We start from the raw sequence: 24,761 nt of genomic DNA, 5'->3' as shown, positions 1-24,761 counted from the left end.
AAGAATGTAATTCAAATACATCCTGTATTTTAATAAAACAAAGTTTATGGGGAAGGGGTACACATGACCCTTAAAATAGTATAACAAACAATTTTCGCATAAAAAATGTACAAACATGAACATTATCAGGGCTAAAAATCTGACCCACTTTATTCTCGATCATTAGACCTTACCTGGTTTCTATTCTTTTTTTCGGTGCTCTTTTGTGTATGACAAACGAACATGATTATAAAAACTGGATATGATGAATTGGCCACAGATAATATTTTTTGGGACTTTCAATAAACCCAAGTAAAACAAGAGCTTCTGAGCTAACTAGTAGAAATATACAAAATGTATATATGCAAATTAAAACTCCATACTGTCAACAAATCTAAACTTACCTTTCCAAATATGGCAATAGTTTTAGCCTGGTCGAAGTGTTCCTTTCTAAATATGGCAAAAGATATAGCTTAGATGAAGTGTTCCTTTCTAAATATGGCAAAAGATATAGCTTGGATGAATGGACGAAGTGTTCCTTTCTAAATATGGCAAAAGATATAGCTTGGACAAAGTGTTTCTTTCCAAATATGGCCAGAGATATAGCTTTGAAAAAGTGTTCCTTTCCTAATATGGCTATAGATTTATCTTGGACAAAGTGTTCCTTTCCAAATATGACAATAGTCTATTAGATATCATGGATATAGCTTAGACAAAGTGTTCCTTTCCAAATATTGCAATATATATAGGTTGGATGAAGTGTTCCTTGCCAAATATTGCTATATATATAACTTGGACAAAGTGTTCCTTTCCAAATATGGTAATAGTTGTACATGTAGCTTGGACAAAGTGTTCTTTCAATTTTTTTTCAGAACAATAATTGAGGGACTACAAATTGAAGAGTGATGAGTTAAAAGCAAAAGCTATATTCACTTATATGTATACTCAATTATTTTTTATGCCCCACCTACGATAGTAGAGGGGCATTATGTTTTCTGGTCTGTGCGTCCGTTCGTCCGTCTGTCCTTTCGTTCGTCTGTCCTTTCGTTCGTCCGTCCGTCTGTCCGTTCGGTCCACTGAACATAAAAAATGAAAGTGCGAGTTTCAGGTTAAAGTTTTTGGTCAAGGTAGTTTTGGATGAAGCTGAAGTCCAACCAACTTGAAACTTAGTACACTTGTTCCCTATGATAACATCATTCTAATTTTAATGCCAAATTAGATAATTTATTCCAAGTTCACAGTCCACTAAACATAGAAAATGATAGTGCGAGTGGGGCATCCGTGTACTGTGGACACATTCTTGTTTTATCATGATATTGTTTTGTTTTTTCAGAAATTGAAGGCAGTGAAATGTCCTACTGATGAACTGTCAGTAACTAACTTTGCCATTGTCAGTGATAAAGATTTTGATGACAAAAAAGTCAAGTAAGTCTTTGTAAAAATGTGTAAGATCTTTTAAAAAAATAAAGGAAACAAATGGAGAATTCTTCGAATAAATAGGAAGAAATAGGTTGTTGTTTACCATGTTTACTATTGATGTTACCTACTTAAATTCAAAATAAGAACATTTTTATAAAAGATGTCATTTTCGATAGATAATACATCCATGACATCATGAACATTGAAATATTAAAAAAAAAACCACTTAAAGATAGTTCTTCCTAAAAATAATATATAGAAGCTTTATATTTGTCCAGAAGAGTCAATAAAAACCAATCAGTTTCAATGCATCAGAATATTTGTGTATTACAGTTCTGTAGAACTTTTCATAGATGCATACATGTAGCATTGTATAGAAAAGATGCATTAGGATGGGTGTCATCTTGAGTTCTTCAAAAAAATACTACATTCTTTCCTTGGTCCTTGGGCAAAAAAACTTGCTGAAGGCTGTATGGTTGCCTATATTTGCTTACCATTCATCCACTTCCTTTTAACTCTGGTGGATTGTTGTTCATTGGCAATCATACCACATCTTCTTATTTTTATATTAAAAGAAATTTTCAATTCTAACTTCTTTTATTTCAGACATGTTGAAGTATACACAGCCCCTCACCAGAAATATCTGTTTTCTATCAAGTCCTTCCCTAGAATGGCACAGGGAACCATTGGATTCAACTTGATGCAGGTTAGTTGAATAATATACAATCTATGTCGTAAAATATATTTTATATGAAAATATTAGATTTTTTATATTTTATATACTATTTTGTGTTTGTTTGAACATAAAAATTATCAGTTTATATTATGTTCTCTACTTTTGTGAGTAGAAAATAGGCTGGTATGTAAATAAAGGCAACAGTAGTATACCGCTGTTCAAAACTCATAAATCCATGGACAAAAAAACAAAATCGGGGTAACAAACTAAAACTAAGGGAAACGCAAATGTAAATTGTCACAAATATCCAGGCTATAGAACAATTTAAAAAAAAAAATGAAATAAAATAATTGTCACAAATATGCCTCACATGAAATATATCTTTTATTACTAAAAAGACTACGTTACAAAATTTTGAAATCAACTAGAAACGGCTAGTTATAAAAAGTACTATATTGTTGAAGGCCGTACATTGACCTATAATGGTTTACTTTATTAAATTGTTACATGTATTTGGATGGAGAGTTGTCTCATTGGCACTCACACCACATCTTCCTATATCTATATGTATAGGTTAAAATATGTTTAATGTGCATAAATAAATTATGTGTAATTTAGACTTCACAGGCTGTGATTCATATGTTTGTTTGTTTGTTAAAATAGAAACTTCAAACAAAGCAAGGATAAATATCCTTCTTAATTAACATTTTAAGTATGAACGATTATCATATGATTGCATCAAATGTGAATGTTGACCATGGGGTTTAACTTAGGAATATTACAGCTATGCATGGTAAGTCAGATTAAATACAATCTAACAATTACTCACAATACATTTTTTTCAGAGAAAATGGGCAAACTTATCCTTGAACCAGGAGTTAGAGGTAAAACCAGAACTGGTCAGTAGTAAGGCAGAATCTGTCAATACAATCACATTAGAGGTGGATTTTCTACAAAAGAAACAGTAAGTTATAAATATTAAAAAGATTTAAAAAGAGTTGAGTTCTGGTTTAAGGGAAATATATGTTTGTGTGTCATCAAAAATTAGTTATCAAAGATACCAGGCTTATAGATTGATACGCAAGACGCACATTTTGTCTACATAAAACTCACCAGTGACTCTCAGATCAAAGTAGTTATAAAGCCAAACAAGTACAAATTTAAAGAGCATTGAGTACCCAAAATTAAAAAAATTTGGTTATCTCCCTTAAGCAATCTTCTCGATAAACTTTCAAAATTACAGACCCGAAGCTGAAATTTACGAAAAATTTGAGTAAGAGTCTGTTGGCTTGTAGAGATGATTTTAACACGACCTGACAGCATTTTTACAAGCCTGTGCTGGTGAGTCTGTGGTTGAGTGCAAAGACTACATAAGCTTCAGGCTTGAATTGCTGATTTACGGGCATAGTTCTTTAGATTTTGAAACATTGCATTGATTAAGATCTAACAGGTTACAAATTTTAAAATGACTATCAGGCTTGGAGATATGCAGTAAAAGTCAATAAGACAGAAACCTGAAACTATTAATCATTATGAAAGGAAAACACATTTGTTTTTTTTTCATTCTTCAGTTTTCAGTACCTTAGGTATAACTTTTTATGTGATAGATAAAAAAATATTTAAATTTCAGTAGCTGGCCTAGAATGTTATAAGACAATAAACCTATTGACTTTTTCAGTGCAAACGTTGACCCTTATGACTCAGACAAGATGGCTGCAGAGTTTACAATGGCTTTTAATGGGCAGGCCTTTTCCGTTGAACAGATCATGGCATTCCAGTTTGGAGACAAAAAGCTGTTGGGAGTTTTTGTCAAGGAAATGGAAGGTATGTATAAATAGTTACAATGATATGATAAGGTCTCTCAAAACAACCATGATCTTGTATCTGAAATTTAGTTGTTTATGTTGTATATTTTGTATAAATACTTTCCTGAAATTACAAAAAAAATCTTTTTTCACATTCAGAAGTAAGGATTAGGGTTTGATACTAATATTTAGGTAAAGGGTATAGGTAAAATTACAAATTTGAATGTTTCAATGAAAGTACAAAATATATGGTATATTATCTCAGTGTTCTCCCCAGGCCGTTTTAGCGTCGCGGTACCGCGACGCTATAATTTTTCACCGTGATGCTATAATAATTCCCGCGACGCTATAATTATTTTGAAGATGCTATTTTACTTGTCCTCAATTTTGAACTTTCATCTATTATCGATTATGATCATAAAAATTATATCACCTTTAATTGTAATCCATTTAAGTCGGACACTAAAGGCAATTAAGAGATTAAATAGCCAGGTGTACTGTTAATTGCCCTCAGGGTGATAACTGTTTGGATGCGAATATCCCAAGCTAACACTTGTGACATGACTAATACCACGTGTCTGCAATCACCCATTTTGACATGGAAAAATGCAATCACAAAACAATTCGAAATATAAGTTTTGTATTAAGAAATTTCAAAGCTTGAAACGATTATTATTTTTTTTTAAAAAGACCGTTTATTTGTGCAACTCTCCAAAAAGTACTTTCTTTCTCTTCCGGTAATACGAGAGCGAGAATTTTGGTTTACAGCTAAAAGAAGTTTAATACTTCTTTAAAAAGTTATCATAATTGGCTTAAGTTTATGTTTAATCCATTTAATGTATTAAAAGCGTATTATTCATTCACAATCTCTTGTCAAACAATGTTTATTCTCTGACTCATTTTCGTAAATTTTTCTACGGCCACCTTTGCACATTTTTGTGTAAACTACAGATAGGAACCGGACGAGATATGACAAAAATCCGCATTTTCACGATAATGACAACAGATGGACAGTAGACAGAAAAAAATATACCAAGAGAGAATACTATGCATTAACAGACTATTTGTTAGATAACTTTGTTAAAAATACATATCATTTTAATGTAAAGATAAGAAACTACTGGGACTAATTCATTGAGTGCCATAAAACAATGAATTTCATAAACATGATAAAAAAAGTTTTTAAATTGATTTTTTTTTGGCTACTTTTGCTACTTTATCTTTACTTAATATAATATAAAAAATAGTTAATTTTGTATACTAGATATTTAGTTTTGTATATATACAGGTTGCACTATAGGTATAATGAACCATTCATTCATTTGACTTATTGTTGGGTAACTGAAACCTCATATTTATTTTTGTTTGGCACAAAAGGAAAAAAATAATTCTGTAACTATAAATGAATAAAGAAAACATAAACTGAAACAACTGTTGTTGTGGTTATATTTTAATTGTATTCTCAGTTATGAATTGAACAATATAAACTAAAACATATAAAGGAAATAGAGCATCAACGCGTTGACGCGTTAAATGACATTAAAAATAATTAATTTTAAAAACAGTTAATTTTTTTTACGCAAAATGTGATGCTATCCAAAATTTCTGGGGAGAACACTGTATCTATATATGAAAATAAATGAATGCACAAAATATAAAATACAGTTTTTAATGAAATGCATTTTATTTTTCCAGTTGTTGATTTTACCAATGTTCAACAGGGTGGACAGCCAACATCTAGACGTGTAAGTTTTTTAAGACAATGTGATGAGGTGTGATTGCAAATATGAACTTTTCATCAAAGGACAAATGGACACAGCTCCATGTCATTATACAAACAGCATTCAATCATGAGTAAAATTCATACTGTATTGTAACCTATTAAAGGACACATGATAACAAAGCGTGAAACAATATAAAAAAGAGGAAATTAACAGGCTGACTCAGCATATAACATTAAACAAAAACAATTATAATAGGTGGCTACTAACAACAACAACCACTGGGTAAGAGACTCCTATTCAGGCTTTGGACAGGCACATTAAAGCAGTAATCTCCCGAGGGCCTTTTAGCATCATGGTAATATGATAATATATTTCTTGAATGTGGTGCTATGTGAATTGATTTTCTGATAGATTACATTATGGATGTGATGCTATAATTTTAAGAAAGAAGATGGTATTTCAAATTTTCTTGCCTACCAGGATGCTAAATGAAATGTCTGGGGAGAACACTGATAATGATTCATTGTGGTTAAATACAATTGTGAGTATTCAACCCTCGTCTAAACTTAAATTTTATATTGATAAAATTTTAATTTTAGGCTCCAAGAGGTTTACTGACACCAAACTCTACAGTTATTTTTGAGAAAGCCGAAAATTCTACTCTGAACTTGACTGGTAAATCCAAAAGGTTTGTCTAACTAGTTATATACATACATTATAACTCAGATGCATTATGCTTTCTCTACCTTCCCACCCTAGGAAGCCCACTCAAATTCAACATTATATTCAGGACAAGAGGTTAAACCATTACTTTTCTTAATTTTCTTAATTTTCAAATATAAAATGTTATCAGGTCTTTTGATTAAACTCTTAAGGTGGTACCCAACACTTAAACTAAAATTAATTTGGCTCATTTAATTTTCATAAAATTTTGTCAAAGTATTTACTTTGACCCTTTAACAAAGATATAAAAAAAAACTTTGAACCAACCGTTTTGTCAGAAAAATTACACTGGTTATATAGCAGTTTGACAAACACCAATTTTGAACATTGAGATGCTTCCTATTCCCTTTACAACACAACGTAATTAAAACGTTTAGCTGATTTTACAGAGTTATCTCCCTGTAGTGTTAGGTACCACCTTAAAGACTCCCAATACTCAGAATTTTTCATACTTGTCAAATGTTATAACTTATTCTTTAATTTGAGTATTGCAACCACCTTGTTTGTTCAACAAATGATTCACTCAAGCCTATCTAAGAAACTGCTGAAGAGAATTACTATATATTGATGAGCAGCTAGTGGTGATGAGTTATAATGCATGAGCATTTTTGGTGCACATGCAACATCTCATTTCTGGAATATATTTGTAATATAAAATTAACACTATTTCAATTTTGTTGTATTTTACAGTAAACAGGCATACACGTCTATAATAAACCCAGACTGGGACTTTAACAAGATGGGTATTGGTGGCTTGGACTCTGAATTCTCAGCCATTTTCAGGAGAGCTTTTGCTTCCAGAGTGTTCCCACCTGAAGTTGTAGAACAAATAGGTTTGTATTGATGATAGATAAATATACATTTGAACTGAATTTTAATGTGCGTATTGTTATGCGTTTACTTTTCTACATTGGCTAGAGGTATAGGGGAAGGGTTGAGATCTCACAAACATATTTAACCCCGTCACATTTTTGTGCCTGTCCCAAGTCAGGAGCCTCTGGCCTATGTCAGTAGTGTATTATTTTAATTTTAGTTTCTTGTGTACAATTTGGAAATTAGTATGGAGTTCATTATCACTGAACTAGTATATATTTGTTTAGGGGCCAGCTGAAGGACGCCTCCAGGTGCAGGAATTTCTCGCTACATTGAAGACCTGTTGGTGACCTTCTGCTGTTGTTTTTTTCTATGGTCGGGTTGTTGTCTCTTTGGCACATTCCCCATTTCCATTCTCAATTTTATATAATTGATATACACACAAACAGCAATAGTTATAGATCATTATTGATCATCTCAGTGAGATTGATTTTCTTGCTTTAGTTGGTATGGCGAAAGTGAAAAAAGCAATCAAGGGTGGGAGGGGTTGGTTTACATAAGGGATTCACTGAAGCTTCATATGTTTAAAACAACATCCAATGTAACATAAGTGTGCTGATTGAGCAATTCCTCATGTTAAAAAGATTTAATGAATGCAGACATGTAAACAATGTAAGATAAAAGAATTTATGCAATTAAGGTGTTACCTTATTTACTTTGACACAAAAATATACAAATTTCAAAAAATTTGAACCAACCGTTTTGTCAGAAAAATTACACAGGTTATATAGCAATTTGACAAACACCAATTTTGATCATTGAGAAGCTTGATATTCCCTTTACAACACAATGTAATTAAAACATTTAGCTGACTTTACAGAGTTATCTCCCTGTAGTGTTAGGTACCACCTTAAAGAAGATTTCTTTAAAGGAACACATAGCTGTACACTTATATTGCAAATAGCAGTTAATTTAACAGGCATTATTTTTATAGCATATTTCTTTTATTTTATAGGTATTAAACATGTTAAAGGTATCCTACTGTTTGGACCCCCTGGTACTGGTAAAACTCTGATGGCTAGGTATATACTTTTATTTATTAAAAACTGCTTATTTTGTTTGACTCACTGAATGAAAAATTTAAATAATTGTTTAGGTAGGCAAAAGATCTCTCATACCAAATTGATATTCAAACTCATATGTCCAAAACAAACTATCATTGCCATAGCAAGTAAGAACCATAATAAAAAAAAAAAACATAGAAAAACAAAGGTTGAGCAAGTCAAACACCAACAAACTAGGGGTGAGTGATCTCAGGTTCTCTTGAAGGGTAAGCAGATCCTGCTCTACCTGTGGTTCCTGTTTTGTTGCTCACTGTACAAACCAAGTCATAAATCTAATACCATCTATATTCATTGAAAAGAGAGAAGGATTGTGTTTACAATAATTGGAACATATCAGTTACATATATTTCATCGTAATCTACCAATTCATGATGTTATCTCAGGTTCTCTCGAAGGGTAAGCAGATCCTGCTCTACCTGTGGTTCCTGTTTTGTTGCTCACTGTACAAACCGAGTCATAAATCTAATACCATCTATATTCATTGAAAAGAGAGAAGGATTGTGTTTACAACCATTGGAACATATCAGTTACATATATTTCATCGTAATCTACCAATTCATGATGGTGTCTGTAATAATTTCAAAGGTACAGTAAAACCTGACTAAACCGAACCCTTTCGGGACTTCAGATTTTGTTCGGTTTTGGCAGGTATTCGGTTTCATAAGGTTCACAATGCATACAATGTGATATGATTGGTCTTTAGAACAAGTTTGGATTAGACAGGTTTCCAGTTTATTCAGGGTTCGGTTTTATCAGGTTTCACTGTATTATTTCAACTTGAGCATTTTTGCTCATGATTTACTTAATACTTTTTACTGTATAAGAGAATGCATGTAATAATTGTGTTCTGTTATTTATTTGTATTTTTAATTTCAGACAAATTGGGAAAATGTTAAATGCCAGAGAACCCAAGATTATTAATGGTCCACAGATTTTAGACAAATATGTTGGAGAGTCAGAGGCTAACGTCAGAAAACTGTTTGCTGATGCTGAGGAAGAAGAAAAAAGGGTTGGTATATTTAAGTATTTAGCAATTAGGTTCTGTGAATTCATATTTGTATTTTTCAATTTTATTATATTGAACAAGAGAAGACTACATAGAATATAGTTAAAGTATATCATTTTGGTTTTAAAATGCACAACTGTAAAATAAACCTAAAAAAAAACAAAACTGAAGTACTGATGAGGGGGTCTCATTGGGGGGGTTCTAATCCCATATCCCGCTTACTGTTTTGTCAGATTCCCATATCCCGCTTACACTATGTACTAAGCAATTCTCATTGTTTTGTAATTTCTTGTGTCCCGCAAGACCTCATTTCACGTTTTCATGTCATAATAATTTGACTTTCACGTGTCACGCTTACAAAAAATTGGCAATCCTGCGTCACGCTTAGACCCCAATGAGACCAACTGATGATTCTTTTCTTTTTGTAAGTGTCATTTTTTTAAATTGAGGAAAACTTGCAGTTGGGTGGATATTTAATTTCAAGGTTTACTGGAATCTGCATATATAAACTTATAGAAAATGTTCCATTCAAGGAATATTTAAATTCATGGTTCACCTGTTCCCACACAATCCACAAAAATGGTATTCACAAAGAACAATGAACACACAGTACATCATTTTGCACTACCATCACAAACAAATCAAAATGGGAAGATTCACAATAGGGAATTTGAAAGAAATAATACATAAAATGTTCTTATGTTACAGTAAATATATGTTTATTTACATTTCAGTGTGGTTCACATAGTGGTTTACATATTATTATATTTGATGAGATAGATGCCATCTGTAAAGCGAGAGGTTCAGTGGTAAGTGTTTAAATTTATTCCTACTGACTAACATGAGGTCTATCAGAATTCTTCAATAATATTTAATTATTTCATGAAATCGCTTCAGGTTTACTCATTATTACTAAATTCAGTTTAAATGTTTACAAGGATTTTTTCAAGACAATGTATTGCTGTAAAACATTCTCTAATTTCAAACCATTTTCAAAGATCGGCAACATCTAAGAATTTGCCTGTATTTCTTTTATCTTTTGAACATGCAACATAAGACTTATACAGGTGTGTTTTTCTCTTTCAGGCAGGAAATACAGGTGTCCATGATACAGTGGTCAATCAGCTCTTAGCAAAGATTGATGGTGTAGATCAACTCAATAATATCTTAGTTATAGGTTTGTTTTCATTTCTGAAACTTTTATTTTTTTTCATTGGATTTCAATATTTTTTCTCTTAAGGTGGTACCCAACACTTTCACTAAAATTAATTTGGCTCGTTTAATTTTCATAAAATTTTGTCAAAGTATTTACTTTGAGACTTTAATAAAAATATAAAAATTTTAAAAATTTTGAACCAACTGTTTTGTCAGAAAAATAAAACTGGTTATATAGCAATTTGACAAACACCAATTTTGATCATTGAGAAGCTTAATATTCCTTTTACAACACAACGTAATTAAAACGTTTAGCTGACTTTACAGAGTTATCTCCCTGTAGTGTTAGGTACCACCTTAAGTTCTGCACTTTTTACAATTGAAAACTGTAAGCTTCAGTTTGCATTGATGATTTAAGTACTGAAAATGTTTAAATACTCAAACATTTGGACAACATTAGAATAATTTTTTTGGATTGGAGGGAAGTGGGTAAATCTTTCATGATTTAAAGATGTGCTATTTTAACGTAGAACTGACTCAGAAAATCTTAATTTCTCACAAGGAATCTTCTAGCTTTGATAAATATCACAACTGATTTCTTAATAATAATCCAGCAATCTAAAAGAGTAAATCTAAAATATCCATCAAGAAAGAGGTCAATGATTGGAAATGTTTCGGTAAAAATGGAACAAGTAAAATTTTTATTCAACTTTTGTCTAATCCTAATTGAATTTATGTTTATTGCTTAAGGTGGTACCTAACACTACAGGGAGATAACTCTGTAAAGTCAGCTAAACGTTTTAATTACATTGTGTTGTAAAGGGAATATTAAGATTCTCAATGATCAAAATTGGTGTTTGTCAAACTGCTATATAACCAGTGTATTTTTTCTGACAAAATGGTTGGTTCAAAATTTTTGAAATTTTTATGTTTTTGTTGAAGGGTCAAAGTAAATACATTGTCAAAATTTTATGAAAATTAAACGAGCCAAATTAATTTTAGTGAAAGTGTTGGGTACCACCTTAATTAAGAAAATATGTTGATTTAGATATGCTGATGATAAGCTTAAAATGTTTAACTTTGGATTTATTATTTGAAGGTATGACCAACAGAAAAGATATGATAGACGAAGCTCTGTTACGACCTGGAAGATTAGAAGTTCAAATGGAAATAGGTAAATAAACTTTATAAACTTTGTTGGTGTAATATTTGAAGTATGTAGTTTACATGGATATTGATGCAATACTGACATTTTTTAACAATTAATAGAGAAATTTATTGAGAAAGCTTCAATATCTGATTTAAAGCAATTAGCCATAATGATTTAAGATTTAAAAATACATAAAAAATATTATTTGCAGTTTAAAAAAACATTTTTACTTCATTTCACAAACAGAAAAAAGTTTCTATGACAAACAATTTTATAATAGATGATTTTGGTGTATTTAACTGATATCTTTGAAATAAAAGCTTGATATCTTTGAAATAAAATTACGGTGGTACCTAACACTACAGGGAGATAACTCTGTAAAATCAGATAAACGTTTTGATTATGTTGTGTTGTTAAGGGAATATCAAGCTTCTCAATGATCAAAATAAGTGTTCATCAAACTGCTATATAACCAGTGTAATTTTTCTGATAACACGGTTGGTTCAAAAAGTTTTAAGAAAATTAAACGAGCCAAATTAATGTTAGTCAAAGTGTTGGGTACCACCTTAAATGAAATAAAAATAGCTATTTGTTTATCTATCGTACTATAGGATTGCCAGATGAATATGGAAGAACTCAGATATTAAATATACACACCACTACGATGAGAGAAAATGGTAAAATGGCGCCAGATGTAGAAATTAAAGAATTAGCAACTATGACAAAGAATTTCAGTGGCGCTGAAATTGAAGGTCTGGTAAAAGCAGCCACTTCTACTGCAATGAATAGACTTATCAAAGCTTCTTCTAAAGTTGAAGTAGATCCTGAAGCCATGGAGAAAATTCTAGTGACAAGAAAAGATTTTCTGCATGCACTTGAAAATGATGTTAAACCGGTAAGTTTTGATTTTATGACAATGTAATTATATTATGTGTTTTCCATTAAAATTGGGGCCTCGGTGGCCAAGTGGTCTAAGTATTTCTACTGTAATCACTAGCCAGTCAACACTAATTGTGAGTTTGAACCCGTCTGGTGCAGGTGCACTCAACTCCAATCTTAAATGACTAGGATTGTCAGTTTTCTTATCGAAGATAGTGGTTTTCTCTGGGCACTCAAGCTTCCTATACCAATAAACAACTGGCCGTCATGAAATAGCCTAAATGGGTGCTTAAAAGTGGTGTTTAAACACCAAAAATCATTCAATCAATATCAATAAAAATTTATTATGGGGTTGAAATGAAAACAGCTGAGTGACCAAAATAATAGTAGTATTTTGCCTAACCTGTTAAAAGCCAAAAAATCAGCATTAATTGACACTGACCTTAATGCTATTACAACAACTAGATTTTAATCAGTTTACTAGGGATTCATTTATATGTGACCAGCCACGACATATCCAGGCTTATGGATGTAGAACGTCATTGTGAGAAAAACGCCGTTAACTATATGTGACTAGCCATTTCCAGTTTTAGGAGGGTACATTGTATAAAATTTGATTTTTGTATATTTATCTAGAATATTCCGAAACAAAACTCTCTGTCATTTTATTATGACATATTTGTTGTAATAGCAATGAAACGAGACATTTCGAATTTTTGAAAATGAGACTGTTCTATGACGACTTTTACTTATTGAAGGCACTAATTTATAAAACACAAAATTATTGTATCTATTAGCTCTTAGTGATGTTTAATAGCGTTTTTTAATATAATTTCAAAGACTTAAATTTACTACAATGCAAACAATTCTTGTCTCTATTTTAGAACATGTAATTTAAACTTCTTGAAATGAAATTAGTTTAAAATTTGTCAAAGTAAGCTTTAAGAATTTCTTTTTTTAATTTAGATTTATTATGCATGTCTCTAAACATAGTATGCGACGCGTAACAGTTTATAAGTAAGTGTTCTCATATATTAATTTGATACGGTGCATTTATTATAAATATATTACAGACTTCATTTATGAAAGAAAATCTATAGAGCAGAGCATTATTTGTTTGTTTGTAGCTCTATTTTAGAACATGTAATTTAAACTTGTTGAAATAAAATTAGTTTAAAATTTGTCAAAGTAAGCTTTAAGAATTCCTTTTTTTTTAATTTACATCTATTATGCAAAAGATGTCTCTATACATAGTATGCGGCGCGTAACAGTTTATAAGTAGGCGTTCTCTTATATTCATTTGAAACGGTACATTTATTATGGATATATTTCAGACTTCATTTATGAAAGGAAATCTATAGAGCAGAAATTTGATTTTTTTTGTATCAGTTTAAAATGTAGATTCAAATATTTTTCACTTCAAACGATAAAGTAAAACTTCTTAAAAACTTATGTATGATGTATAGTTCGGCGTCCGCAAAAGAGAAGAAAAGGAAAGTTTTTATCTCTTCTTAACAAATACGTATTTCATTGAATCTCGATATTTATCATGTTTATAATTTTTCAAACAATGACGTTCTACCTCCATAAGCCTGCAAATGTCATGGCGGGTCACATATATGAAAACCCGTGAAAACTTACTTTTATGGTTTTGCCAAATTCTGCTTTACAAATCTATTAAATTTTACTTCATTCAACTTTTATTTCTGTGGTTTTAGCTTTAGCTACTAAATCAATGATAAAAGACTTATGTTCATTAGGGAGCTACCATTTGATTTTTATGGGGGGGGGGGTAGGATGAAATTTGAAAAAAATAGGCAGGACAGGAGTTTTGAGTAAAAAAAAAGTCAGAATAAACTAAAAAAAAAAAAAAAGGCAGGACCGAACAGAGTGAAAAATGATAAGGCAGGACAGAGATACAGCTAAAAAAAAATGCAGGACTAAATTTTTCACCCTAGCCCCCCATAAAAATCAAATGGTAGCTCCCTGAGAAGTATAAAGGTATATATTCACCAAAATATGAATTTAATCTTCTTACAGGCTTTTGGAAGCAGTAAAGAAGAGTTCGAAAAATATATTATGAATGGTATTATTACATGGGGAAGCCCTGTCTCCAGATTGTTAGAGGATGGTGATCTATTAATATCACAGTGTAGAAGTAGTACCATGACACCATTGGTTACTGTATTGTTAGAAGGTAAATATAGTAACAGGGAAAATCCTTTCTATCTTTAGAAGGTAAATATAGTATCAGGGAAAATCCTTTCTATCTTTAGAAGGTAAATATAGTATCAGGGAAAATCCTTTCTATCTTTAGAAGGTAAATATAGTATCAGGAAAAATCCTTCTAAATTATAATTTGGTATGGTTGAAACCATTTGTAACCATTGTATCTAGATCACAAATGAAATGCAGGTAAAACAGGTTAAAATTTTTTTTTTAAATGAAGCCAATGAGAAGATATTAGGATACATTAAAACAACTGTTAATATTTTCTCCTTGATTTATCATATTTTTTAATTTTATTTGTTGAAATAGAGTGCATTGATTCAAAATATTGATGATGGGATTTTTTAACCGACCTTGACTGGCTATATAGCCCTTGCACTGTCAAAATTTTCTGAGAATGCATAAGCTTAAAAGTTGTAAAAACAAAAGTGGTTTACAAATATTTGCTGCAAACATTTCACATTATTTTATTGTTAATATTTTTTGAAAGTTTTAAAGACAAGTGAACAAAGACAATCAGCATAGAGGTTTTTGGAATTTTTAAAATATATAATGCATATTATCGCTATTTTGAGCATTTTTCTTTTGAACTTTTTTTGTGATAATTTTCATATCATGCTTCTCGCCTGAGATGGAAAAATTATCTCTAGAAACTTAGGAGGCCACGTGGCGTTGCTAACGAAATTGACATGAAATTGACAACGTCGTCATAGTTAAAATAGCGATAAACAGATTATCATTGGTCATCTCAACTCGATTGCTTTTCTCACTTTCGCTGTACCAGCTCAAGCGAGAAAATCAATCTCGTTGAGATGATCAACGATTATCTATAAATATTTCTCTTTTTTTTGGTGGATTTGTTATATAAAGTTGTTTCACTTTCTCTTCATTTTAGTGGATTTGATATGTAGAGTTGCTTCCCTTTATCTATCCAGTATTTTGACCAACAGGATCTAAATATTTACTATTATTTGTATTTCTAGGTCCACCTGGCAGTGGTAAGACATCACTTGCAGCACAGATAGCTAAAAATTCAGATTTTCCTTTTGTTAAAATCTGTTCTCCAGAAAATATGATTGGTTTTACAGAGCCTGCTAAGTGTCATGGTATAAAAAAGGTTATTATTGATTCTACTGGAAATTCGCTAAAATTTACATGTATTTATAGTTGACATTCAAGATTAATTAATGCAATTTTAGGGAATGTTGCATACTAATGTCATCAAAATTTAGTGTGCAAATTTTTATTTTTGCAAAACCTATTGAGTCGCATTTTTCCCTTTAATATAAACATCGTAAATTTTTTTTGAGATTCATAATAGTTGAAGAAGAAAGGATTGAAAATAATGTATAATGGTATCAAAGAAAAAATGAAAAACTGTTAGATGAAGAAGGAAAGAGCAGATTGTTTGAAGAAAAGGAGCCAAAAAAAACAAATCATAGTCTAATTTTATATACGACCGCCAAAATATCTTTGTGTAGTATAATGCTATCATGTTGTTGTCGTCTGCGTAGTCTGAAGATGCATTTAGTTTCCAGACAATAACTTTAGTTTTAGTGAATGGATCTTTATAAATTTTTACCAGAAGGTTCAATAACACTAAAGGAAGGTTGGGATTTCCATACCATGACGGGATAGTTAGTATTGATTTTGGGGGTTATGGTCCCAATAAATTTGGAATTAGGGGCCAAAAAGGGGGCCCAAAATAAGCATTTTGTAGTTTTCAAACAATAACTTGTGTTTAAGTGTATGAATCTCTCTGAAATTATACCACAAGTTTCCATTCCATGAAGGGATAGTTAGTATTGACTTTAGGGGGATATGGCTCAAAATGTTTTGGAATTAGGGGCAAAAAAAGGGGAAAACTAGTTTTTTACTGGTCAATGGACAATTAAGACAATTTAAAAGCTGTGTAAGAGAGATAATTCAAAAACATTGAACATACAGGGTTGAGTATGTTAGGATTTATCTCCCTTACACTACTTGTAAATTATGTATAAAGAAATGTCAGGTTTTGGACTAATTGCCAAAAAAAAGGGGTTGTAGTGGTTTACATTTTTTTTCCTCCAAGTTTGAAGAAGAAATCTTTAATTGCACAATATTGTTCAATAGATTTATAAGACCTTGACATTTGTTTTGTGTAAGAGACCCCTATTATGTCAAAAATTTGATCACAATCCAAATTCAGAGCTGTATCAAGCTTGAATGTTGTGTCCATACTTGCCCCAACTGTTCAGGGTGCGACCTCTGGGGTCATATAAAGCTGCACCCTGCAGAGCACCTGTTTTTATACAGTAATGCTCCAGAATACTTGTGAATATCATTATGAATGCATACTACTTAAGAAAACTCCAACCTAATTTGAAGTCTTATTTTTCAGCTGTTCGATGATGCATATAAATCACCCTTAAGTTGCATAATAATAGATGATATAGAGAGATTATTAGGTTAGTAAGTTACTTAAATGATTGAAGTATGGTTTAATGGCCAATGAGACAAATCTCCACAAGAGACCAAATGATATCAGGGCTCACACTATTTCAGAATCATAGGGAGAAGTGACTTCTCTTTCGGAAACTAATAGGGAGAAGTGGTGAAATTTGAAAGACAAATGCTCTTTCGCACGCTGCGCTACAATGCTTGGATTTTACTAATTATAGTATAAAGGGTCATATGCAAATAATGTTCTTTTTATATTGTTCAATTCATATCTGAGTATACAATTCAAGTAACAGTTCAAATTCAATGTTGTTTTAGTTAAGTTCTTGTGAGAAACTACCAACTAGATATCTAGCACTAAAAATATAATTTTTGTATGTCAAAAAGGTAAAGAAATTATGATACATGTACATGATGTATATCAATTACAATTTAAATAAAAACTATCTTATGTATACAATATGAAATTCAGGGATTATCATCAAAAGATATATATACAAAGTTAAGCTGGGCCATAATAAATAGAATTAGTATAATAGTCTCAGAGTTAAATCAGTATTTTGAAACAATCCATATAAATTATATTGAATTATATACACTAATCAATCAGATGTAACCAAAAGTCTGTTAATGTGTGTGGAATACATAATTTTCCCTTTTGGGATCAATATTCTTCTGTCAGCTGTTCCATCCATACCTCTGTAGTTATTATTGTAAAAATATGTATTTCGGTCATAGCTGGTCCGGTTCCAATTCTGTAGTAAGATAACAGTTAATGGTGGAGGAATGCAAGAAAATTAAAAAAAGTAAATGATGTTTGACAAGCTATTTGGAAAGGAACATGACGTTTTTAATGCAATAAATGGATTAAACATTTACTGGAGACAACTTTTGTCACCTTTAAATGAAGTAACAAACTTATTTTGCTGCCAAAAGTTAGGTTAATGTATGTTTTCAAGTAAAAAGCACCGAAAGGTACGGAAGTTCATGAAGTTATAAAAAGTTGTCTATCCTATTAGTAACCTGCTACACACTGTAAAGACAATGCTTCAACCTCTTTTCTTAAGAAAATTAATCGTTTATGTCTGAATTTCTTTAAAATTGATGTTTCATCAACTTGGTAAAAATTGAAAATATCGGATGACGTAAGCAACTGAAAGCGAGTATTGTAAATAATATAGAAGCTATAGGTACATAGTAAGGTCCTCAACAATGAGCAAAATCCATACCACAAAGTAAGCTATTAAAGGCCCAAAAATGACAAATGTAAAACAATTCAAACTAGAAAACTAATGGCCTGATTTATATACAAAATAATGAGCAAAAAACATATGATATACAGCAACAAACAACAACTAATTTTCAGGCTCCTGAGTGAAATGACTAAAATCATTTAAATTAAAAAGGTATTATCAAAAAAATACCAATATGTAACAGGTTTCTTATGTGGGTATCAGATTACAATATGAGCAATTGTATGTTTTTGTTACTTTGAGCTGTAAGGTTGCTTTCTCATTTATGTTTTCCTGCGTCAAGTGTAATTGATGAAGTTGTTCCTCAAGTAATAATCCCTTATTTTTTGTCCTTACAGATTATGTACCAATAGGACCAAGATTCTCTAATTTAGTTCTACAAGCATTACTTGTTTTATTAAAGAAACCACCTCCTCAAGTAAGTACATTGAATAGACTACCGGTACTTCTGAATAAAAAAAATTATCTCGCCTATGAAAGAAATTTTTGGCAAGGAGACATCAATACAAGAATGTTTTGTGAAGTTCTGATATACATGGCATCCATCAACTGATGCAAAATATGGTCATTACAGCCAATTACATTGAGTGTGTAGATAAAGGTAATATCTTTGGTTAGCTTGTTAGCTGAATTGTGAAGTCATTATACGGTTAGTAAACTATCCTTCTTTAAAAGTAGACTAGTCCGATAGATAATCAACCTTTCTGTCTGTAAGACTATGCTTGTTTGAAAAGAGGGTAGTGTACCGCACCAAAAATGACTTCATGATTCAGCTAACAAGCAACCTAACCAAAGATATTATTTTTACCTACAAACTCAATGCAATCGACTGTAAATTACACTAAATATACATGACTTAGAATGACTGCTTGATATATATTTTTTTGTATCAATAAAAATTCAAAAACTGGTTTATTGATACAAGAATATAAAGTATGTTCCCTATTGGAATTTTAAAAACAATGATATACATTTTTCATTATCTTCTAGTCAAATAAACATTTTACCACAACATGCAATTTAAATTACAATTTTTTGAAAGTCTTCAAAGAATAAAAACTTCAGAGGTTTTTACTCTTTTAATTCTTATATTTTAACTAATAGCAGTTGAGTTACTTCCCTTGAACCCTATATCAATGTGTTACATAAAGTCAGGACACATTTCATATTAATAACCCTTGGAAAAATAGTAGGAAGGAATTTTTGTGCCTTAAACAGTTATATTCTATCATTATACCCTCGCTTTAAAAAAAGGGGGGGGGGTATACTGTTTTACCTGTCTGTCCTTCCGTCAGTCAGTCCGTCCGTCCAATGAATATTTTTCGCCGCATTTTTCTCAGGAACTACAATACAAAGATTTCTGAAATTTGGTTTCAGGGTTTATCTAAGTCAGCTATACCGTGTGATGCGTTTTCAGATTGATCACTTGACAACTTCCTGTTTACCGAACACTTGAATGATTTTACACATGATAGCCAAGTTGAAAATTTTTGTCACATTTTTCTCAGGAACTGCAATACAAGGATTTCTGAAATTTGGTTTCAGGATTTATATAAGTCAGCTATACTGTGTGATGAGTTTTCAGATTCATCACTCGACAAATTCCTGTTTACCGAACACTTGCATATTTTTACACTATTAATATTATCCACTTGCGGCGGGGGTATCATCAGTGAGCAGTAGCTCGCAGTTTCACTTGTTTTTTTTGGACCCTGCTTCAATTTTGTTATCTAATATTTTTTTTATTTCAGGGTAAAAAACTGTTGGTTCTTGGTACAACAAGTAGAAAAGACGTGCTAGAAGAAATGGAAATGTCTAACGTATTCAGTGCACGACTACATGTATCGAATGTATCAACGAGTGAACATTTAATGACAATCTTAGAAAATGTAGATGCTTTTAATGAAAAAGAATTACAAATTATACAGAAGAAAACAGGCGGAAAAAGGTATGCAGATATCAGATACAGGAAGATTTGGTGTGAGTGCCAATGAGACAACTCTCCATCCAAATAACAATTCATAAAAGTAAACCGTTATAGGTCAATGTAAGGCCTTCAACACGGAGCATTGGCTCACACCGAACAACAAGCTAAAAAGGGCCCCAAAGGTTATTTTTATTCCCCGATCGAGGTGATGGTCGCATTAATTGTTACCCTTGTCTGTTTCTAGATTCGTCACAAAATTAATTTATTTAAGCTCCCTTTTGTTTGTTTCTACCAAATGTTATGAAACTTAAAGACAATGCTTATTACCATAAAACACAGATCAAGTTGGGATTTAGGTAGCGTCACTTTTACAGTTCTCTAGTTTTGATGCCATATGTGTCCAATGGACACATTCTCCATTTATTTGTATATACTTAGATTTAAGAAGATATGCATGTATATGTAATATATTAAGAATCAAAGAGGGAACTTCTGCAGTTTGTGTTAAAAATTCATACCTAATAAAAATTGCATAACCCATATCTGTGTCAATTATATAAACTATAACATATTATCATAAACTTGTTAATCAATAAAATGCCTTCAAATATTATGCAATTCACGTATATATTTCAACTCTTTTGAATAATACATTGCTGTTTTTGTGATACAATATCTTGTCTTTTTATGAAGTATACAAATTTGTTGATCAATACACCCCTGTAATATAATGACTTATATTTTTTCAGGTTGTGGATAGGTATAAAGAAATTATTAATTCTCATAGAGATGGCCAGACAGGTAAATATAATAGAGTTATCTCCTCTTTGTTAACATTTAAATTTGAGAGTTATCTGCTCTTTGTCCACATTTGATTACAAAAAGAAAATTTGAATCACAACACATTTTAAGATAAATATAAAAATAGGCTTCTGAGCTGAAAGGTGTGCTAAATCAGTTTATGTATTCAGTTCAAAGAATCAAGGCATTGTTAACTTTTAAAGTTTACTGTGAAGAACTTTGAAAATTATTTAAAAATCACAAATTGAAGGAACCAGAGTAAGAAATGTTGAAAAAATGGTTATATGACATGGTTGGGTGTTTTCTTTGCAATGGCATAAATATGCATTTCAAAAAATAATATTTTGAAAAATATTTAAAAGTCCAACAAAAACCTAGGGTTATATCATGTACTATGTGGAACAGGAAATTGAAAGCTTTGTTTTAAATATTTGTGCATAAACATTTTTGTAACATTATGTTTGAATGAAATGATCTTTAAAGACTGTACTTGATTTTTAAAATTTTGTTTTTTTTTCAGAATGAAGAAACACAAAGAATTCCGAAGTTTTTATGTTTGTTAGAAGAAGAAGCAGGATTAGAAATGTAGACTTAATAAAACATTCCTTATTGTAACATGTTAGTGAAATTTATGACTTTAGAATTTTTCATATCAGATTTCAGGATTGTTCACCTTATTAGTGTGTATAAAGGTGGAAGTAAATACTTTACTAATTAATTTGGCTTGTTTAAGGTGGTACCTAACACTACAGGGAGATAACTCTGTAAAATCAGCTAAACGTTTTAATTACGTTGTGTAGTTAAGGGAATATTAAGCTTCTCAATGATCAAAATAAGTGTTTGTCAAACTGCTGTAATTTTTCTTATAAAACGGTTGGTTCAAATTTTTTGAAATTTTTATATTTTTGTAAAAGGGTCAAAGTAAATACTTTGTCAACATTTTAAGAAAATTAAACGAGCCAAATTAATTTTAGTTTAAGTGTTGGGTACCACCTTAATTTTGACAAAAAAATTCAAATTTCAAAAACTTAAACCACACATTTTATTGAAAAAATTATCATACAATATATAGCAGTTTAGATGCTTGATATTTGCTAACCAATATAACATGATTCAAATGTTTTGACATTGAGATGCTTGATATTTGCTAACCAATATAACATTGATTCAAATGTTTTGCTGATTTTTACTGAGTTATCTCCCATTAGTGTTATGTACCTTAGGAATAAGGGAGGTAATAAATTGTTGGTAAACTTCTTGGTAACAAATATTGGATAGTTGATATAAGATTTGTTTTTGGTAATATATTTATTTTGTTAAAGAAAATGTAACAATGTTTTTTCTTGACTTTTTTCTTGATTTGTCAGCAATGGTGCACAGAACTATGTCATGGGATTTTGCACAATAGAAATTGTTTTGTTACCAGACAAATTGATGCACTCTACTATACTGCATTTCTATACAAACTGCATAACTGTTGAAATTGTAAAGATCTCAGTCTTATATTTATCAGAAAAGGAATTGAAATTGTCTCCCTTTTTATATGTATGTTAAATTTACTGTTATAAGTAGAATCCTTGTATGCTTAGTTCTTTTCTATTTGTATTTTTCAAAAGTTAATATATGAAATAACAATCAAATAATAGTTTGCTTGATAAACTCTCTCTAATTTAAATATTTAACAATTGTTTTCTAATTTAATATTTTGTTTATAAAGAATTGGGACCAACTTATTTTTTTAGCAACTTTGAAAATGTAAATACATTTTGGTTTGAATTGTACATTGAATTCTGTCTGAATTCAGTATTCTGACATTGTATAATTCATATTCCATTGAAATGGTGAAAATATTATTGTAAAGTCAGTTGAATTAGAGAAGAGTAAGACTCACTCTTTTTATTTATTTGCTGAAATATTAAGTTCATTCGACTAAACTAGAATGGAAAAGAGATTCATAATGACTGACGAATGGTTTCCCTCCTTTTCTAATGTCCTGGGTTTTTTTTTGTAAATTTATTTCACTGAAATTTCCCTATTATGTCTCTTTGAAGATTCATTCATGGAAAATGAATAACTTTAAATGGATTAAAAGATTTAATGAATAATAATAGGTGAACAGCTGCTCTTAGCAATAATGTAAACATTCTAATCATGATCTTTTAAAAGCTTGCATATTGCACAAGATTTTAAAACGTACCTATGACTCAGACCATGAGTAAGAGATATCTTTTCTTAGGTGTTCTGTACCCCTTGAGTTTCACCCTGGAAACATCTATTCCAATCCAGTTCCCTTAAAGAAACAAAATTGGCTGGCTTAAGAATTTCATCTTGATGTTAAAAAAGATCATAATCTGATTTATTGTGATAAAGATATAAAGTCTTGTAGAATGTTTAAAGAGTTTTTCACAGTATTGTTGAATATACTTGCAAATTTTTATCGAACACTAATAGATAAATTTCATTTTCTTTGCTTAAAATATAATGATACTTTTGACCTAATGTGTGAAATTAAAAACAAGCAGAAATGAAAGATTGAGAAATGAGACATATTTGAAGTAGTTGCACTTGTTTATGTAGGAAGATGGTTTGTTTGAAATAATGATAATTTATTGATTTCTTTTATAATAGTCATGTGCAATAAAATTTATAACCACACATTTTGTCCGGGGACTTTCTTTAGAACATTCAGTGCTGATTTAATTATAAAAAAAGGATGTTATTTTTATGCCCCACCTATGATAGTAGAGGGGCATTATGTTTTCTGGTTTGTGCGTATGTTCATCCATCGGTTCGTTTGTTTGACCGTGGTCAGTCCAGCTGCAGGTTAAAAAAAATTTGGTCAAGGTAGTTTTTGATGAAGTTGAAGTCCAATCAACTTGAAACTTAGTACACATGTTCCCCATGATATGATCTTTCTAATTTCAATGCCGATTTTTGACCCCAATTTCAAGGTCCACTGAACATAGAATATGATAGTGCAAAGTTCTGGTTAAATTTTGTGGTCAAGGTAGTTTTTGATGAAGTTGAAGTCCAATCAACTTGAAACTTAGTACACATGTTCTGTATGATATGATCTTTCTAATTTTATGCCAAATTAAAGTTTTGACCAAAATTTCACGGTCCACTGAACATGGACAATGATAGTGTGAGTGGGGCATCCATGTACTATGGGCACATTCTTGTTTCAAAAGAGCAGTTATATTTGAAACATATTTGAATAAACTCATAGATACCAGGATAAAAATTTTGTACTTTATGTTTTCGTCTACAAAAAAAATATCATAAGTGATGCTTAATTCAAAAGGTTAAAATAGTCAAATACAATACAAAGACGAAGAGCATTGAGGTCTAAAATTCTGAAAGGTTTAACTAGAGGTTCTGTGAGTTTATTGTGCTAGATAAAGGCAACAGTAGTATACCGCTGTTCAAAACTCATAAATCCATGGACAAAAAACAAAATCGGGGTAACAAACTAAAACTGAGGGAAACACATTAAATATTAAGGAGAACAACGACACAACATTAAAATGTAACACACACACAAACACAGAAACGGACTAAACATTAGACAAAATCCTATGAGAATAACAAATATAACATCAAAACCAAATACATGAATTTGGGATAGATATGTACCGTGAAACGTCTTATAATAGAGA

At 30.9% G+C, this 24,761-nt stretch overlaps 1 protein-coding gene across 3 annotated transcripts in view; it reads left to right on the top strand.

Moving 5' to 3' along the window:
- LOC143058928 (vesicle-fusing ATPase-like) overlaps positions 1–21,839 on the top strand; it is a 30,930-nt gene extending 9,091 nt beyond the window's left edge. For all 3 annotated transcript variants that reach the window (XM_076232403.1, XM_076232404.1, XM_076232402.1), the window contains exons 2-21: positions 1,313–1,404; positions 2,005–2,104; positions 2,920–3,038; positions 3,753–3,898; positions 5,575–5,624; positions 6,203–6,291; positions 7,017–7,159; positions 8,155–8,221; positions 9,140–9,272; positions 10,004–10,078; positions 10,356–10,446; positions 11,524–11,598; positions 12,186–12,469; positions 14,494–14,650; positions 15,666–15,799; positions 17,063–17,129; positions 18,713–18,792; positions 20,126–20,322; positions 21,051–21,102; positions 21,623–21,839. In XM_076232403.1, coding sequence (XP_076088518.1) covers positions 1,313–1,404; positions 2,005–2,104; positions 2,920–3,038; positions 3,753–3,898; positions 5,575–5,624; positions 6,203–6,291; positions 7,017–7,159; positions 8,155–8,221; positions 9,140–9,272; positions 10,004–10,078; positions 10,356–10,446; positions 11,524–11,598; positions 12,186–12,469; positions 14,494–14,650; positions 15,666–15,799; positions 17,063–17,129; positions 18,713–18,792; positions 20,126–20,322; positions 21,051–21,102; positions 21,623–21,691 — 2,220 coding nt within the window. In that variant the 3' untranslated portion in view covers positions 21,692–21,839. The remainder of the gene's footprint in view (positions 1–1,312; positions 1,405–2,004; positions 2,105–2,919; positions 3,039–3,752; positions 3,899–5,574; positions 5,625–6,202; positions 6,292–7,016; positions 7,160–8,154; positions 8,222–9,139; positions 9,273–10,003; positions 10,079–10,355; positions 10,447–11,523; positions 11,599–12,185; positions 12,470–14,493; positions 14,651–15,665; positions 15,800–17,062; positions 17,130–18,712; positions 18,793–20,125; positions 20,323–21,050; positions 21,103–21,622) is intronic.
- Positions 21,840–24,761: the final 2,922 nt, after the last annotated feature.

This window comes from Mytilus galloprovincialis, chromosome 14 (assembly GCF_965363235.1).
Source record: "Mytilus galloprovincialis chromosome 14, xbMytGall1.hap1.1, whole genome shotgun sequence".
Taxonomy (NCBI): Eukaryota; Metazoa; Mollusca; class Bivalvia; order Mytilida; family Mytilidae; genus Mytilus; species Mytilus galloprovincialis.
Note: the sequence above shows the minus strand (reverse complement) of the source record. Positions and strands in the feature narration are given on the sequence as shown.